The following is a 20,053-nucleotide window of genomic DNA, read 5'->3' on the forward strand; positions in this document are numbered from 1 at the left end:
ATTGAAATCTATGAAGTCTGTGTCATGCAAAGCCTCAGTGATTATTGTCTGACATGTCTTTAAAAATTGAATAATCATGAAACCCTGTGATTTTAGTAGTCACTTCCTTGTAAATGTCGATTACAAAAACGAAAACAGAATAGATTCCGGTGATTGGTGTCATCTGTGTTTGAGAGGTGGCATCTGCAGTGTGTTCGTGTCACATAGAGGGAGGTGCACAGCCACCAGGCACTGACAGCTGACATAAGAACAATAGAGGCTCATTCAGACTTAAGGGCTTGTGTAATTAAAGAAGCTTTAAAACCATTAGACCTGTTAGCTTTCAGATGAAACCATATTTGGCTGGCTAGTCTGAGGAACTTCTGAACTCCACAGGTAGTGTCAGAGCAGGCCAAACTAAAGCAGTGCTTTGCGGTATATGTCTTTTTATAGTTTTACGCTGAGAGCTAAATGCATTAAAATTCAGCTTGCAGCACTGAAAAAGTCATCATTCTGAACTTTTCTTATTTGCTTGCAGGTGCCTTTGGGAGGACTGTTGGAAGTCAATCAGTTTGGGAGCTGTTTTGACAGCGCTCAGTTTGAGCTTCAATCCAGAGAGACATAATGTACGGGCTGCTGTGTGAGAGCCTCCATGACTTCATCAAGGAGTCATACGGAGATGATGTGTGGAAGCTGGTCAGAGAGAGAGCAGATGTCAGATTACACTCTTTTGTCACTCACCAGGTAAAGTGTGTGTTTCCTGTAGAAAACAGAGACAAGTTTTCACTAGTTCTTCAGCTTGTGTTTAATGTAACACCATATATTCATGCAGTGATATTCATATATTTATGAGTCATGTGTTTAAGACCTGTTTACTTCCTATATCACTCTCTGCTTTGTTCTGAAACTTCACAATTCTGACATCTCTTTCTAATTTCTGTGTGTGTTTCTGCAGGTGTACAGTGAGAGTGTGATTCCTCGGATTGCAAAGGCAGCCAGTGGAGTGACAGGCACACCCTACAATGAACTGATGAACTCCTGGGGAGTCTATTTCTTGGGTTTTGTCGGAAAATATGGATATGACAGGATTCTCAAGGTGAGGAAAGATCGTGCTTCATTTAGTAGATGTGAGACAATGATTAAATATGTAGATGCATTTGCATATTATTCAACCAATGTAAAGCAGTTTGTAACATTTCATTTGGGGCCATAGGTGTTGGGTCGTCATGTACGCGACTTTGTCAACGGCCTTGACAACCTCCATGAATATTTGCGCTTCAGTTACCCAAAGGTGCAGCCCCCAACCTTCTTTTGCCAGGAGGAATCAGCCACTGGAGTCACCCTCCACTACAGGTCTGAGAGGAGGAGGGTAGAGGGGTTGAGGCAGACAGAGGTGCAGATGACTAAAGAAAACATGAATCTCAGTAGAAAGATATTGAGTGTGTATCCCTCTGTGAAACGGCAGGAGTAAACGTAAGGGCTACCTGCACTACGCCATGGGGCAGCTAAGGCAGATGGGAAAGCAGTTTTATGACACAGACATCCATGTGGAGGTGCTGTCTGAGCAGATGGTGGGAGACTATTCTCATGTTACCATGAGGTACGTATGCAAATACACACATGCAGAGACAACTATATAACACAATTAAAAAGAAATAAATAATAACAGCAATAATAATATTTGAAAAAATCTTGTCACATGTGTTTTTTTTATTAGAATTTCTTAGTAATCTCAGTGTTCGTCTAACATTGTATTAGTAAAAAAATATTTCAGTTAATTTTTATCTAGTTTTAACAGTAATGAGATAAAACAAGGGTTTGCGTAACATCTCAGTAGAGGAACAAGATTGATTTCCTTTAAGTGAGACCACTTTTATAACTTCTCAATCTCACATTATTACGTCTTTCTTAAATAATTTTTTTTTTGCCAAAAATAATTTTGATTTTTCACACCAGGTATTTCACTGGCTAGACCTTTATTATACTTGGAAAAAATCTAGAAAAATCTGCTTACCTAATCGCCATACTTTTTCCATTATTCACTTTATATAAAGCAGTTATATTTAATTATATTAATTAATTTAACCAGGAAGGACTCATTAAAACTAAAAATCTCATGGCAGCACATGTGGCTGGGTTTCAGGCATTGTTAACCAAACATACAGAAATGTGCAAAAGTCTGTTGAAATGAACAGCCTACATATTTATTTCTCATTTGCTTTTCTTCATGCACGGCCTTAAAAGACACACAAAAAAACTGAAATGGGCTTTAAAGTCACTATTTAGTGTGACCTCTGACCCCATGACAAGAGGCAGCACAAACAGTTAAAAACATCTGATGTGTTGAATGAAACCTGGCATACAACATCAGAAAATTATATCACGAAAGGGTTAAAGATATGTCACACTAAATATTACCACTTTCGTTTATAGAAGCTGTTTTTCCCTGAAACCTTTGTTTTTACTGCTGTACGTACTTCACGTATATCCAGATTGGATCATAATACAGAGACACAGAAATGCATATGTGTGGTTATTACAACTTTACTAAACCAACAAACCTAATGTTGGCCTAGGACTGCATATATGCACATTATCTGATATACAAGGCATGCATAAAAGAACAAATGTAAGGAAATTGTTAAAATATGTAAATAAATTAGTGAAAATATCCACAGCCAGATGTTTCTGCCTCTGTGTCATTTAAGTTTCAGGTCATACGGTGTTTGATTCCAAGCACATTTCCACATTTCAGTGCAGAACTATGAAACAGACAGAAGCAATAAATCCTGAGCCCAAACACTGTAACCACTTTTCCTTTTTTACAAGCTGTTCTGAAGATGGCTTCTTTCTAGAGGTGATATTTTTCCTGTGCATATTATCATTAAACTTTAGTTACTTTGTTGACGTGTGTGTGTGTGTGTGTGTGTGTGTGTGTGTGTGTGTGTGTGTGTGTGTGTGTCTACACAGGCTGAACTTTGACAACTCAGCCTACCGCTACATCATGAAAGAGGATGAGGAGGAGCAGGAAATTCTGCCCATTACCTCAGATTTCTTCTTTGAAGTCTTCCCCTTTAACATAGTCTTCAGACAGGTAAACCTATTGAGTTACAATCCTACATTTGCTGAAGGCACTTAATGATGTAAATGTGTTTCATGATTCTGAAGTCCTCATGATTCTTTAGGATATGGTGGTGCACAATGTGGGCTCAGGCCTAGCCACTGTCTTCCCTGATTTGGATGGGAAAAAGATCAATGATGCCTTTTTGCTGGCTCGCCCCCTAGTGGAGTTCACCTGGAACATGGTGAGATGTCACTTCAGATCTGTTCGTTTCATGTACCGTAAGTAGCCAATTCATGTGAAACTGTAGCCTCAGTGTACAGCATTAAACAACAGTGCATCTTCAAGTATCAGATGGAAGGTTCCTGATGTTTGCTGGAAATCCTAATCACTTGTTACATGACAGTATTTCACTGTGTGACTATATACGCAGATCATCTCCCATCCCAACAACCTGTTTGAAATCATGTCCAAAGAACCTGTGAAGAGAGAGAGGAACCTCCACAACCGAGTCCAGAGTAAGAGGGGGAGCCATGTAAACACTCACAGCGGTGTGTGTCTGGTGTGCAAGGACTAGCTGGCATGTGGTCAGATCAATTTCATTGCAGTCAGATGCAAAAGACACACTCAATTCCAGTTTGATTAAATGCAAAAAAAAAAAAAAAAAGAACAGGTGTGCAATAAAATTTGTGACTCTTCTTATGAATACCAACATTTAACCTTGACAAAAATGGCTGAATTTAAATTTAAGAGTTTGAGATGTTTTGCAGTCATGGAGATTGAATTGTTTGATGTCTTTATTGAATATAAATGAATTGAATGGACTAGAACTGATCCAAGCCCAACTTGTCAGGGGTGGAAGATGTCATTATGAATGTTGTGGCTCTCATAGTTTACCCTGTTTTCCAAAGATTCTGACTATGAAAACGCCAATCGCTCTGCTGATGTAGACGTGGAGCTCATGGCTTTCCAGTCCATCATTGGAGATGATTACAAAGGTAATGATGTTTCTGATGAAAAAGATGCATTTAGTATTGACACCCTGCATTGGCTGGACTAACAATGTCAAAAATAACACCAGTAAAGACGAACTGGCCAATGCAAAGTGGTGCTCTAAAACGCTTAAAATCCATTAGTATGACATTAACAAATTGCACTTTTATATCTGTTGCTAAGATTTAACCCCAAACACTTTTCTAAATGGCTCGCCTCTTGGCATTTGATCACGCTCCCTTTCAGACGGTAACAGTGCTAATGCGATGGAGAGCTGGGGCGATGGGAGCCGCTGCCTGAAACTAAAAGGACAAATGAGATACATGCCAGAGTGGGAGTCCATCATCTTCCTGGGAACCCCTGTGTAAGACCCACACACATACAGTATAAGTACTCACATACAACACACGCATATCTTTATTAAAATGCTGCAGTAGAAAAGTAAAACATTCTGAAAAGCAGAAAGAGCCAAACTGAATTACGGGTTTGGAAATAAAAGCCTGGGCACTGAATCAAATCAGGGGCCCATTCTAACAGCACTTACCATGCATGAAATGAGCTGCTAATTAGCTTGTAATCAGACAGTGCAGCTCTTGTGAGCCTAATGGGAACCCATTTGCAACTGAGAGTGTTTTCGACAGAGTACATTACCAAAACATCTCCCTCCTCCTCTAAAACATTTTGTTTTCCAAGCAAATGCCCTCATATTTGTATTGGCAAAACTAGAGAAATTTTAAAGGTCATATCGCACTGTTTACTTGATTATTACATGAAAAAACTGCACTTACATTTTTCTTTAAATCTGTTTAAATGTATGGTTAAATTGATATTTCCCTTGGTCTTTCCTACTCTCTTTCTCTCTTTGTGTGTATGCAGGATGGAGAGTCTCAGTGCTATGTTCAAGACAGGCCTGTACATCAATGACCTGAGCATGCATGACTCCAGCAGAGACCTGGTGCTGGCGGGCACACAGCAGTCAGAGGAGCTGAAGAGAGCGCTCATCCAGGTTCACTGAGCTAAAGTGCAGCTGCATTTTATATGTGTGATCAGCTCACTTGTCACTTTGCATCATGTACACTTCCTCTGAAACCCTTCTGTCAGCCCAGAAGTCCCACTACAGCTACAGCCTGCAGAAGTAGATGAAAGAAAGAGACGTAAACTCAGGTTCTTCCTCTATGTTTCCCATTGTGAGAATAGGAGCAAAAGAAATCCAGTAAGCTGGAGGAGAGCATGAAGATGTTGGACTATGAGATGAAGAAGACCGATGACCTTCTCTACAGGATGATTCCCAAACCGGTGGCAAAGAGGCTGCGCAAAGGAGAACCAGCTGTGAACACATGTGAGGTCAGAACTGGATCTGAAATATTTTAAAATTGAATACCTGGCCAACAAAAACAGTTACAAAGACATTTTTTCCTCGGACCACCTTCAGTTTCATTAAATGGCATTGTTCTATCATAGAAGTGTATATGCAATGTCACAATAAATGTCAAACTGTTTATTTCCATCCAAACTTGCAGTACTTTTATTCAAATCTTGTATTGGTGATAAAAGTCAGACCATTATGTAATATCTTCCCCAGTACATTTCAAAGATTCTCGGTGTAGTTCAGGTCTGGACTCTGTGGAGGCTAATCTTTGTGTGAAATGATGTCTCATACCCTCTGAACCACTGTGATGAATCATGGTTCATGAATCATTCAGGCAATCAGATGACATTTTTTGGACACATACTGTTACTGAACCAATTGAATCAACCCCAGATCAGAACACTACCACCACAGACTTGTACTGTAGGCACTAGGCATGATGGGTAATCACTTCATGTGTCTCTCACTCTGAACAGGGTCCATCTGGACTCAACAGACAACATGACCTTTATCCATTGAAATACAGTCCAGTCTTTATGCTCTCTGTCAAACTGATGGTTGTTTATGAAATGAGAAGCTACTCACTGCATCAGTTAAAGAAAATGTTGTAGATGAAACATATTAATCACTGCAGGCTCTCACTTCTTCTGTTCTGCAATAATAATGCAATATTTATTCACTATTTATCAAAATATAATTACATTATTTTTATATAGACTTGGTCCATAGATACACATACTATTTACACAGATATACATACTGTGTTCATAGGCAATGAATACTGTTAATACTGTTCATAGATATACATTTATGTTTCATAGGTATACATAACTGCTTTCATGGGCAATACATACTGTTAATATTGTTAATATCATTCTTTGATATGCATACTGTCACATACTGTTAATACCATAAATTTGGATCTATTGATACTGTCCATTATATTTTTATTCAACTTAACTCTATTCTATGGAAGCGGAGAACGGCCTTGAATTTACATATTATTTTATGGTCGCTATCTTGTGATAATTAATTCATTCATTATCTCAAGGTAGCAAAGTTCATTTTCTTGTGTTACTGTAATTTACCGGTAAGTTGTGTGCTCTGCTCTGTACAGCACATGTCAGCAGCAGCTGTTGAAGGCAGCGATGTGGAGGATGTGGTACCTGCTCACATCTGAGTTCTGTATATGGTTCTCTATTATGAAATAACAAAATAAATTAATTCATTATCATGAGAGAACGATCTTTGTTATCTCAAGATAACAAATTAATTAATTCGTTAAAATGAGATAACGACCATAAAATAATATATAAATCCACGGCTGTTCTTGGCTTCCATACTATTCTTACATTACTTTTAAAATTTATATTCTATTTTATTATCTTATTTTTAGTTTTGTAATTTTATATTCACTGTATTCTTATTCTTGTAGCACTGGTGTTTTTGTTAATATTGTTGCATTGACTGGAGTAGCACTCCTAATTTCATTGTACGCACAATGACAATAAACACTATTCTATTCTATTCTATTCTATTCTATTCTATTCTATTGGTTAAGCTTAAATCATCACAGGCAGTGACTTTTTGATTTATTCACTTATTTCAGATTCAGATGCTACATAGGAATCACAAATATAACAAGGTTTACATTTATGTCTAAAAAACAACATATTTTTTTATTTTCTGCATGAAAAACAGATAATTGTGCTCATGTTACTACATTTATTAATGGTTGTTTTCAGTAAAAAGTAGTTTTAATGATTTCATAACATGTATGCATGTACAGAATCTGAATGTAGGGACATTTTTAGAACAGTCTTGGAACCTTATACAAGTGAAAACCTTTTTAGTGAGAGCAGCATATTATTAGTACAAAACATCAGAGGAGTCAGAAACTGCCCTGTGTACCTGTTACCTGTAAGTCTGTGGATGAGTCATGTGGTTCAAGGCTCCGACTATGGATCCGATGTTCCTGATTTAATTCCCAATTTGCATGTCCCTCCCATCTGTCTTTTTGCTCTTGTTTTCCTCCTCCTTTCTACTGTTAACTGTCAAATGAAGACACAAAAAAGTCAACATGAAAACATCTGTCTCCCCAGGTATTCCCTGATGTCACCATTCTTTTCAGTGACGTAGTTGGATTCACACGTATTTGCAGCCACATCACCCCGATGCAGGTGGTCTCCATGCTCAACACCATGTACACTCTGTTTGACACACTCAGCGAGAAGCATCGTGTCTTCAAGGTTTGTGTGTTCATTTCTATTCTCATCGCTATAAGTGCTTTTATGCATATGTTCTGATGCCTAAGACTTGCTGACATTACCAGGTGGAGACCATTGGAGATGCCTACATGGTGGTTGCAGGAGCTCCAGAGAAGACCAAGTACCATGCCCATAATATCTGTGACATGGCCCTGGACATGGTGCGCTCCATCGACCACCTCAAAGACCCTTCCAATGGGAATAACATCCAGATTCGCGTCGGTGTGTAGGATACACATGGACCAGTTACTTCATGTAGGTATTCGTTTGACTCAGTGGAATGATGTTTTGCTTCTGGTGCAGGAATCCACTCTGGGATGGTAGTTGCCGGGGTGGTGGGCCATAAGATGCCACGCTATGGTCTGCATGGTGACACTGTCCACACTGCATCTGCAATGGAGAGCAATGGCAAGGTATGCAAAGACCAGGATCACTCAGAATATGATATGCACACAACAGAAACACAAATATTTATAGATTTAGCAAAAATGTCTTTTATTTAGTGAAACAGGCAAACCGTACTCATAACAACCAGTGAACATACAGGTGTCAAAGACTGATTTAATAGTGTTACTATGAGGAGTAAGTAAAATAAATGTTAAAGGCAGGAAAAGACTTTGAGCTCATTACTGGTTAAATCGACTCATTATTGGCCAAAATATCGTATTTACACCAAGTTAGACCTAGTTTGCCAAAATCACATAACCTTTTCAAAGAAAATCATGCTTGACAAGAGACCTTTTCTTTCTGTTTTGGAGAATTGAACTGATGTCCCAGACTTTTTACTGTCTTCAAATTCCTTAGTCTTTTTGCAGAGCAGAATGCATGTGATGCATGACCATTTTAGAAATTAACTGTAATTGTTTATTCCTTTACTTCATCAGGAAATGCACATCCAGCTGAGCAGCGCCACCTACGAGCATCTCAAAGGAAGCCACTTTATTTTTGAAAGGAGGGGCATCATCACCATTAAGGTCAGATTTTAATACCATCACCACAGCAACTACACCCATCACATTAATCACCCCCAAATCATTGCCGTTTACTGTAGACCATGTAAAACAGCTTTCTGAGCACTATTTACAAAGTACGTGACTCAACATCGTTGTTGTAATTTGTGTTAATGGTAGATTTGTCTGTCAGTTATCATAATAAACCCAGCTGGGTCAAAAATAAAATATATAACATAATAACAACCGCAGTGTTTACACTCTGGGGAGCCGACACATTAAGCATTCAGCGCTGGTGATTGCAGCTCGCTTGTTGATTTTTCTAGTCTGTTTTGGTCTGACTTTGCGTCTGTACATAGAGTGATAATGGCAGGATGTGACTCCTGAAGGTCTCAGAGACGACTGATTAGAGAGGCTAATCTTAAAAAACAAAGTGACTCATTCTTTGAAAACTGCTGCCAGAAAACCGAGTCCTATCCACACCAGAAACACACTGTATATGTATATATGTTTGCATGAGTGAAAATGTGAATAATTAGGGGATGTTTATGCCAGAAACTTAAATTCTTCTCTTTCTTGTCCTGTGTGTCCATCCCTCAGGGGAATGTGGAGATTGAGACGTACTGGCTGAAAGGGAAGAGAGACAAGGATGGGAATGCACAGGCAGCGTGTCCTCAGTTTGAGACCCAGACCATCAGTAAGGCCATCAGTAAAGCCACCATCTCTGGGCCTGAGGCCACAGGAGATGAGGAGGGACTGGTATGAAGGAGACACACTTATATGGCATAAACTCCCATTTGTTTTATTGCCACTTCCATTAACTCTGATTGGATGAGTCTCCATCTGCCTTTGCCTTAGGTCTTCCCCTTGGTCGCAGGAGAGGATGAGGATGATGTCAAGTCTATTCGCTCTCATCGTATCAAGATGGAGATTTCAGGCCACTCTCTGGAAGAGTCAATGGAGGAGTGCCGTGTGGAGGAAATGTCTGTTCATAAGGTGAGCAGAATGGAGTAAAGACAAAATGAAAACTCAACCTGTTTCCTGAACTTTTAATGTCTCATAAAAAAACAGAAACTTTAATTCTCATTTCTTTTTTTATACTGATGAATAAATATTGATACCAACTTAAAATATAATATACAAACCAAAATATCACATTATCTGCCTCAGATTCCCTGTACAGTTTAGATGCAATAGTAATTTCCAATCATACCTACAATGATTGTAAATAAACAGCAGTAATAGTTACAGTGATAAGTAATCATAAGTGGTTAGAGTGATAAAAATGTTTTACTAACATCAAAGTAATAGTGAATAATAACAAGAATGACAGTAGTCATCAGCTCATCATCATCACATTATTATTGTCATCAGAGATGTTAACAATAATAATAATCTATATTATAAAAGCCAAGTGGCCTCTGTGTGTGTGTGTGTGTGTGTGTGTGTCTGGGGACTCACACAAAATCCAGAAAGAGCTGACTGCTGCAGTTTTGCATACTTACGTATTTTTGGTCATGGAACAGACTAGCGAAAACGGCAAGTTGATAGGACTAATATTTTGGGAGATATTAGTAATTTTGGAATACAATAGCTTTATAATCACGTTGCTATACTCAGAACGCTTTGGCGGTGACTGCTGGACAACTGCGGTACAGCATGCACAAATATACAACAACATAAAAACTACCTCATCTAGTAATACTTTTAGAAATATTATTATAACATATGTGTTTTTATCATTATTTTTCTTTGTCTTCACCCTCTTCTTCTTCTTTGCCTTATTGTTATCATTATTATTATCACTCAGAACCACAATACCAACAATGATTGCCATTTTTATAATTATCACAAAAAAATGACTCTTGGTTATAGATGACAAACAGAGAATAACAAAAAATAAGATGAAGTATAATGTAATATTCATACATAGATTTTCACTAGATTATGATCACATGAAAATTGGAATATTAGATATACAGTTCAGAACAGGTTTCATCATTTCTTTGCGTGTTTTATAACAAGTGACCTTTGCATTAAGGTGAATTACTGTCACTTCAATGACTGATTTTCGACCAGAGCTCACATCCTCTGACCTAAAAAGCTCCAAATTGTCAAACCACACTTTGTCTAATACAATTTTTGAGGCCACAGTCGGGAAGTCAGTTGTTTGCAAACTACAACTTCACCAGTATAGTAATAATAACACTGTAGGATAATATTACAGTATCACAGCGGTAATATCACATACTTGACCTTTAGGAATACCAGGTGGTCTGTCTGCATGCAGGTGGAGACTCACAGGGAAGGGTTGAAATTCTTTTCTGCTCTTTTGCTTTGAAGTCGTTACTCTTTGAGATTAAACAAACTGTTCTTTCCTCAGTCCCACTTTAAGGATGCTCTGCAGGACGACCTCCAAGACTCACACCTGGAGATGGACTCACCTGCGTCTGACAGCAGAGACTCCATCACAGAGTCCCGCGACAGCTCCTGCGACTCCCGCTGCTCCAAGAGCGCCATGTGTTCCGTGTCCTGAACCGACAGACGCTAGATGATGACATAGCCAGTGATGTTTCTGACAGCTACTAAAGCGCTTCTTGTACTAACTAAAGCACTGACTGTTAGTCCAAATGCCACATAGGAAAGGAGTATTTGCTCATATTTTGCCTTTTTGACTGCTGACGTTAGGGGTCCATGGGACTTCTCATAGTGACAGCCATGAAAATCTCTAACAAGTTGTTTGTATTTGGTCTCCAGTGGCCTTGTGTGGTGTTGGATTGCACAACAAAATTGTCAGTGTTCATATAGGTCTGACAGTCCAGAAACTGACACTAGTGGTAAATTTCCACTTTTATTAACCGCTGCCTCGGAGCTGTTCCAGCCCAGAGTGAACGAATGTTTTTTCAGATTAATGCCTCACATCAGTCACCTCAAAGCAACAGCCACTAAAAATGCCACCAGTGAAACATCTTCTGTGTGCCAATTGTGTATTATTTTTAGTACCAAAAGTGTTCACTGCCACTTAGTTCAGCTGGACACAAGCTCAGTAGTTTCCTGCACTATTTATTCTGTTGCGCCTTGTAGAATTGACATCTTACTTTTCCCAGTGATGAAATCATTCTCCAGATCTGCTCCGTCTCACTCTCTACTTACTCATCATCATTGTTCCATATTGGTCTCGTCAAATACCCATTCACGGCACAATGTAAACTCCTGTCAGCTCAGTGAAAATAAAGCGAGATGGCAGCAGAGAGAGTCTGTGTGTTAATGTAATTCTTGTCACTCATAGAGATTGGCATTCAGACTCATATTTACATTTAAATGTATTGCACACATCTTAATGAAGACGTTTCTTGACAGATACGACTGTTTTCACCGCGCGTGTGTGTGTGACATACGGATGAGTGTCACACAAGCTCCTTTGAAATATATACACACTCCCTTTTACGTGTTGTATTTTGCTTCACAATACATGAAAGTATATTTTAGGGGACTGTCTTGTGCACAGAGATGATCCTTCAACTGCAAAAACAAATACAAGCTCTTCAACTGTCTCTTCAGTAAAAACAGTGCAGTGAAGTGTAGTGTAGGAGCTCCTTTACTGAAATACTGGAACTTCCATTTTATGGTATTTTATGCGACTAGTCCATTACATCTCAATCTGATAGTTTTAGTTACATAAAGGATGAAGGTTTAATACAATACTAAACACTGTAGAAGATTACAGCAGTGTTTTCCAGCCAAATATTTTCCCACCTTGTTTAGTTTCAACAAATGTTCAGATTAAAGTCCAAAAACTAAAAGCTGTTCCAATTACATGATGAGCCCTCATGTTTATCTGGTGTCCCTGTTAAAAATGTGGACCTAAACTAGATGAAATTGTAGCGGTAAATATATGAACCCTTTGAAAATGCGTACTTATCTTTGAGATTTTGTAATAAAATGTGATCTGATCTGCAAGTAAGTGTCAAATATAGACAAACACAATGTTCCTAATCTTAGGCAATACATTAAAAAAAATTGTATTTCATGTATTTATTGAATACAGATCTTAAACACTCACACTGCTGCTGGAAAATAATACTGAGTGTTTTGGAGTCATTAAGCCCAAGGGTTCACTAACATTTTCCAGTAGCACCGTGAATGTTTAATGTTTAATAACTGTGTTCAGTAAAAACATGAAATATTATGCTTGTTTGTTTGGTATTATGTTAAGGACATTGTGTTTGTCTAGACTTGTGGCACAGATGCAGATCAGATCACATTTTCTGACCAATTCATGTCAAAAACTAGGACATTTCAGAGGGTTTACATACAATACTGTGCAGACATATTTATTCATTAGGTTTGTTGGTTTAGTAAAGTTATAATAACCACACATTTGTATTTCTCAGTCTCTGTATATGATCCAATCTGGATTTATGGGAAGTATCAGCAGTAAAAACAAAAGTTTCAGAGGAAAAAACAGCTCCTATAAACCAAAGTGATAGTATTTAGTGTGACCTTTGCACTTAAAGGTCCTGTGAGGAGTTTCTATGTGATCTTGAATAAGTCTCATTTTTATATATATGCCAGATCGTAGTCCGCAATGAAAATAAGATGATTTCCAATACTATTTCTCAGCTTCCCTGTTCAGGTCAGACAGGACCAGACTGATTTATGGCAGACTTACGTTTCTATGACAACACCACACCAACCGGCACAGTTTAGCAGTGAGAAGTAAGCTGAACGAGTGAGGAGTAAGATCTGTCCTTTTTTCTGAAGAAAGGGATTTCTTGGATTTATTTGTTGTGATGGTGGACACCGGAGCTGGAGCTGGACTGGCAGAGAGAAAAATGACAGAAGAGCTGAGGAAAGTTAACGGTAGAGTGATAGAGCATGGGATAAAACACCGGTAAACCTCTGCATTGCTTTTAACAATGGATAGAACTAAGGGAGTTAAAAGGAATGAAAACAGAGCTGGAGTTGGCCCTCTTCCTTATACACATTTATAGAATGCTTCTGTTCTTTATACATATGCATTGGAACATTGTATTTGACTATTATGGCTGTTGGTAGATCAGTCAAACATTTAGTAAACGTTCTGCATTAGCTGGAGGGCTAATAGTGCTAATATGCTACAGTCACAAAAAACACCACCGATTCCGGCTAAAGGTCTTGCTGCAATCCACTTCAAATGGACAGTCCTCACAGTACCTGTAACACATCTTTAAACCTTTTGTTCAGACAAAATGAGATTTACTGCATTAATTTTCTAATGTTTTATACCAGGTTTCATTCAACACATTTCAGGTGTTTCTAATTATTTGAGGCACTTCCTGTCATGGGGTCAGAGGTCACACTTAATACTGACTTTAACCTTTAGAACCCATTTCGTTGAGTGTTTTGTGTGTCTGTTAAAGCTGTGCAAGTATTTTATGTATTTTCTTGTTGCGTCTGAAAAAAAGAGACTGAGAAATAAATATATATGTTCATTTAAACCTGCAAAAACAACAAACTGCGAGATGGCCCAAGACTTTTCCACAATACTGTATCTTTTCTTACCTCTGTAGCTCTACCTCCAGCAGCCCTAACAGTAGCATATAACATTACCATGGATTCTTCACTATTAATTGATAACTCACACAGTCAGACAGACCAAATTAGTACTTTTACTTCAGTTCGTGGTGTATTGGTAACTCAGGTAAAAGATCTGACCACTTTTGCCTTTACAGAATAAAAGGACAAACATCCATGCCACTGACACACAGGTAACATAAACATAACGTGAACACAGTGAGAAGGAAGTCAGATGTCCATTTTTTACCCAGTCCAGTGTCCCAGTCAGACAACATTCCCCACTGACTGGCCATCAGAGGAAGTGCATCTGTAGGTGGCGTCCTCACGATCCATGCTGCATCCACTGTTCCTTTGTGAGTCTTTAGATGAGGACCTGATAGAGCAATGGAAGCAGAAAGCATAGAAGAAGGCCAGCAGCAGGAGGAGGCAGACCACACAGAAAATGACAACGATCAGAATGGTGTGCACTTGCATGTGCATCTCCCATGGGAGCAGCGTGGTGGGCGGAGGCCTGGGGGTTGCCATGCTCGCATTGAAACCAGGAGTCAGTGTGGGTAACTGTGGCATTGTGGAGAACAGGTGGGCGACTTCCGGCATGATGGCACGATGTGTGTCCTGAGTGGTCCAATCCTACAGAGAAACATGATAATGAATTATATGCACAGATCATGAGGTTTTTGTATATTAAGAATTAACAGCAGGTGACAATAACATAGAACATGATTTATTTAACACATTTCTTTTTACATAACACAATGTTGGACCTTGGTTATGGATTAGTTTCTTATATTTTAAAAACAATAGATTCATTGTCAGACACAGATCTTTGTTTTTTTCTTACCTGGATTTCTTGCGGCAGTGGGTTCCAGTCTATCTGAGCAGGACTCGGGCTTTCTTTTGATGACCAGTACAAGGGAAAATGAAAAACTGGAGAACAACAGAGGGAGGGTTGGACTGACGAAGAGAGGTGGCTGGCGGACCAAGAATAACAAGGAGTGTTGCCATGGAAACACTTGCTGAGGGTCCTCCAGTAACAAGTGACATCATATCACTTTAGCATTAAGAATTTATCCAAAGGGAGACAAAAGCATAAGGCAGTGGAGTGAGTTATATGTGCAGGTCTGGAGCCTTGTGCATACACTTTATCAAATGCAGCCTAAAGATGTAGGCTTTACTTTAATGAGAAGAGCTGTGATGAGGAACAAATGATATCTGCACAATCCACAAGGAGCTTTGAAACACTGATCAAAAACAATGAAATCAATGTATTCAGTCACTTATCTGTGAGGAGCAGAGCCACCTCATCAGCCTTGGGATCAATCCACCTCTCAAACACTGCCACCTGTTGGTTTAAGTAGCAGCAACTGAGCAACACATTAAAATAAAATGCAAACTCAAGTTGCCACCAGCCTAGCTCCTACACTGTCTGGAGTCTCTCAAACCATCATCACTGATCCTTTAATACAATTTGTAATTGGTCCCTCGCCTCCTGCTGCGCTCCCAAAACAGGAGGTGAGTTGTCTGAAAACGTTAAGGATTCGCTCCAAATTTGAGTTACCATGGAGATGACTGAGTTCTTTCATCATTTTATGCAGATATTCAATCATTTTGTTAACACTTCAACCAGAAAGCTGTTTTCTTCCCTTAACACCAGACAAAAGAAAAATAATAATTAGCATCATTTCTTGTAGTGGAGGATGTGGAACAAAGGCTGCCAGCTGATGTGATTTTTGAGTGCTTTCAGATGTTTAATTACAGCCTCAGACAATACAGAGAAGACCATTAAATCTGACTGCAGCCAAGAGGAGGTGGCTGTATGGAAAATGGATGAACAGAGGAGGACGAGCAAGGTCATCTCAAAGGACAAAAATACGGGATGTAACCAGGGATGTAAATATCTGGGTCTAATTTATGTATTCATTTACTTTTTTTAAGATCCCCAGGAGTTATTACCTCAGTAAAAGTTGTTCCTGGGGTCTACATAAAAGTGCAATATTTAGTTCAATCTCCAATTAATATAACAAAATAACAAGAACATTTGACACAAAATATTCAAATATTTCAATGTTGACATTAATAAATAAACTAACATAAGAGTGGACTATCAACTCCAGCCCCACGATTTAATATCACAGTAAAATGAGCCCAACTGCAACTTCATTAAATATGTAACTGATACTCAGTCCAGTATTACTTTAGAATGATTCAAATGTTTAAACAATAAAATCACTTTTCCGTCATGATCATATATAGCCTAAACTGACTTCTTTCTGAGTATCATCTGTTTTTTTTTTTTTGTTTTTTTTATGCAGTTAAATATGGTGGTAACACAAAACTATCCCTATCCTGGAAAATATTGAAGACGATAGTGCTTAAAGTAATGAAGTCTCAAACCCAGCCAGCATGTCCATGTGGGCCCCGGAAGGGTTACAATTGAGTTGCACATAAGGGTCCCATTTGGGTTTGTCCACAGTTTCCATGGTGGCCCCACATGTGTTTGCCCATATCAGAATCAGAGACCTGAAAATCTCATATTATTTATTCTTCACAACATTTATCCCACGATATTTATCTTTCATGTCATTTGCACTACTTAAATTCTATGTTTTACAAATATCTTCGTTTGCAATACTTTTTATTTTTTAAAGTAAATAACTGTGCCTTTTACTGATATGTGTTGTTGTTTTACTGATATTTGTTGTCTGTCTATAAATTCTTGCGCTGAACCTGAGAGGTCTACCTCAATTTCATTGCACTTGGTACAATGACAATAAAGTGATTCTGATTCTGATTTTGATTGTGATTCTGATATGGGCAAACACATGTGGGGCCACCATGGAAACTGTGGACAAACCCACATGGGACCCTTATATGCAGCCTAATTATAACCCTTCTGGGGCCCACGTGGACATGCTGGCTGGGAAAAAAGTCTGTTAAAAATATTTATAGGGTGGACTAAACTAAACAAATACATGTTTATATGCTCAACTTGAATTGTCCAAATATGTGACTTCAATACTTTTAGCACCAAGGTCTTCATATTCTTTAACCCTTCAAGATGTAGAACTATTAGTGTATATGTGGTGACTTCCAAATGAATTTTTCTCTATATTTTACCTCTCCCATGTGATTCATTTATCAGTCATTTATTATATTATCCCCTGTACTTCACATTTTCAGTCAAAGTCAGGTGTTTCTCTGCTTTTAATTCACTGATCATGTACATAAAATCTAAGCATAGGTTATTATATCAGAACAGGGAAAACTGAAGGAAAATGTGCGTTTTTCAGCAAAATATATAATGAATTGAACATTAACCCCGGCGACTCATTCTTTTAAATTGGAAGAATGACAAACCCCCCCCTCCTTTGGCAGATGGATATGTGATGTCATGTTGTTCCTTAAAATTGAAAAGATTAGATACACATTGAATGGATCAATGGGGAAGTTTAATGTGGTATGGCATCCTTTTATTTCTTATGTAGAACAGCTGACAATGCATCTTGACTCTGGATAATGTGTGCTGTGTATAAAGTGATTGGGTAACTACATTGCGGAACCCTTTAATTTTTTAATTTTTTGTTTTTATTTTGTGGCATCTTATACCTTGACTATATGTCTCAGTGTTTGTTTTAGTCTTTACATTGATCAAAAAAAAAAAAAAAATTAAACATTAAATCACCATCTACAACCACTGTTATTTGTCGAATTACAAGGGTTTTATCGGTTGCAAAGTATTGATTGGATCAGTGGTTTGAGAGTTAATAAACATTTAAGCTCTGTAGATGCTTTTGTGGCAGCTGTTTAGATCTTTGCAGGTTGAATAATTAGTTTTTGGTAGCGGTAACATGAAATGCCCCATAAAAGTGTATCTTACACTATAACAGCATGTAGCGTTTTTATGTATTAACTAATAAAATAAGTATCTTGGTTATTAAAGAAAATGCAGATTGATTTGAAGTCAAACATACAAACTTAAAACAACCTAAAAAAATGCAAACAAAAAAAAAAGTCAAGTCACTAAATCCAGATATCACCATACAACTGAGAATTTGTTTTTTCAGATTTGTGCAACTTATATCCTCCTATATTTGAGTAACCTGCAGCCATTTGCTATCATATAATACCGCGTGATGATACTTCAGTAACAACTGTTATTTGATTCATTGTGCAGATGGAAAGTGTGCATCCTGGTGTGATTCTTCTGACATCACTGATCTTACATAAAAAAATCTCTGAACAGACGATGAAGACATACTTTACATTATTTCCTGCTTTCACGTGCTATGGGAATTATGGTAAAAACTAGTTATGGACTTGAAAGGTGCACATGAACGGCCCCTCATGTCATATTTTCCACTGGGGAACTGGGGAAAAAAAGTGATACACGATTTGTTGAAATGAAAATTGAGTTTATTTTTTGTATTACTGCTAAGAAATGGATAGTTTATTCTGATTTATTGTTATGAAATGGACAGTTTTGGGTTTTTTTTTTTATATGTGTATTATTGTCATGAAATGGACAGAGTTTATTTTTATTTTTGATATGGATATTATTACTGCTATGAAAGGGACAGAGTTTATTTTGATGTGCAATGCTGTTGCTAAATGGACAGGATCTATCCTTGATATGTATAGCATTTTTGTGTCTGATATGTGTAGGATTTTTGAGTTATTTATGGGATCTGATATAGGAATTTAGGGTAGGTAGAAGGATGGGGGTAAGGGGGCAGGAGATTATAAATTAAACTTCATCCCGCTCCGTTTCAAATGTTTTCCTTTCTTTTTATATAAATCTTTTTTTGCTTTGGTTTTAATGTTATATTCAAACCAAAAAAACCAAAAATAACCTTTGACCTTTTTGAAATGATGGAAAGCAATGTGGAATTAGACGCGAATGACAAAAAAAAAGTTTTTTACTAATGTTCTGCTGCTGTTATCTGATGATTTTGCACATTAATAGCATACACAATGTGAAAAAAAAATAAAATCCTCTCCAAAAATGCTGTAGGAGATGAATTCACACATCAAAAGCTATTTTACCCAAGTAGCAGTTATTGCTAAATTATTTGTCAGCCATTTTTCATTTCTCTATAACAACAAAAGCACAGTGCAGTCGTGATTTTGAATAAACAAATGGAAAGGATCATCTTCCCAATTTTGCATGTGACAGCAGCAAAAGTTGCTCACACTACTGTACGTATTGTGTTTGTATTTCTGCTGAGAGAACACATGGCGTTCACATCTGGATATTACATGTCATATGGACAAGTACCTCTCAGCGACAAAGTAATAACAACCTCCTGCAGAAGTACATATTACTGCCAGATAGACTGCATACTCTGCAGTGGTCCTAAAATGAACACACACTGTAAAAACCAACATTTGGAGCAAAGTCTCCAGCTGCAAATTAGTCATCCTCTCTGTGTGTAATTTCCTGCACTGTTTGTTCTTCCGTGCCTTGAAAATTTGATAACTTCTTCCACTATGCAAATATGTAACAGTGAAATCTCCTCTCTTTCTCACTCTTCTTTAATTAGTTTTTCTTTCATACTAAGTAAGTACTTGTCATCTTGGTGTGAAAATAAAACGGGTTGACAGCTGAGCAGTGGCACAGCGGCTTGTTTTTGTTCCTGTTGTCATTTAGAGAAGAAGTCAGTGTTTACTTTTGCATTTACATGTTTTCTGTCCTTAATTGACAGTCTCTGAACCTATTATTTGTCTATTAAAAGTCTTCTCTTATGTTTAGTACCGTCGTAGCATCTTATACTTATGCATAAATGTACAAATGTATTATGCGTCTTAACAGCTTTTCATTGACTCAAGGACTTTTGAAAAGAAATGGCTGCATCAACAAGACAGATGACAGAAAAGA

General features: G+C 37.9%; 1 protein-coding gene across 1 annotated transcript; it reads left to right on the forward strand.

Moving 5' to 3' along the window:
* Positions 1-345: 345 nt before the first annotated feature.
* On the forward strand, positions 346-11,857 carry LOC115426780 (soluble guanylate cyclase 88E-like). The gene is made up of 19 exons (XM_030145002.1): positions 346-375; positions 518-723; positions 935-1,075; positions 1,193-1,332; positions 1,445-1,579; positions 2,950-3,073; positions 3,165-3,284; positions 3,474-3,558; positions 3,952-4,038; positions 4,280-4,397; positions 4,910-5,039; positions 5,231-5,377; positions 7,505-7,651; positions 7,735-7,891; positions 7,973-8,082; positions 8,554-8,643; positions 9,220-9,378; positions 9,478-9,615; positions 11,003-11,857. Exons 2-19 carry the CDS (start codon positions 604-606, stop codon positions 11,153-11,155), a joined length of 2,301 nt encoding a protein of 766 aa, XP_030000862.1. The 5' UTR covers positions 346-375; positions 518-603; the 3' UTR covers positions 11,156-11,857.
* The last annotated feature ends 8,196 nt before the right edge of the window (positions 11,858-20,053 follow it).

Source organism: Sphaeramia orbicularis, chromosome 10, assembly GCF_902148855.1.
Source record: "Sphaeramia orbicularis chromosome 10, fSphaOr1.1, whole genome shotgun sequence".
In the NCBI taxonomy this organism is placed as follows: Eukaryota; Metazoa; Chordata; class Actinopteri; order Kurtiformes; family Apogonidae; genus Sphaeramia; species Sphaeramia orbicularis.

Bases quoted from the DNA above. Each gene is read 5' to 3' on its own strand.
- LOC115426780 (XM_030145002.1), top strand. From the start codon at position 604: ATGTACGGGCTGCTGTGTGAGAGCCTCCATGACTTCATCAAGGAGTCA. The intron at 1,333-1,444 runs GTCTGAGAGGAG...GTGAAACGGCAG, and splicing joins GGAGTCACCCTCCACTACAG to GAGTAAACGTAAGGGCTACC. The intron at 8,083-8,553 runs GTATGCAAAGAC...TTACTTCATCAG, and splicing joins CAATGGAGAGCAATGGCAAG to GAAATGCACATCCAGCTGAG.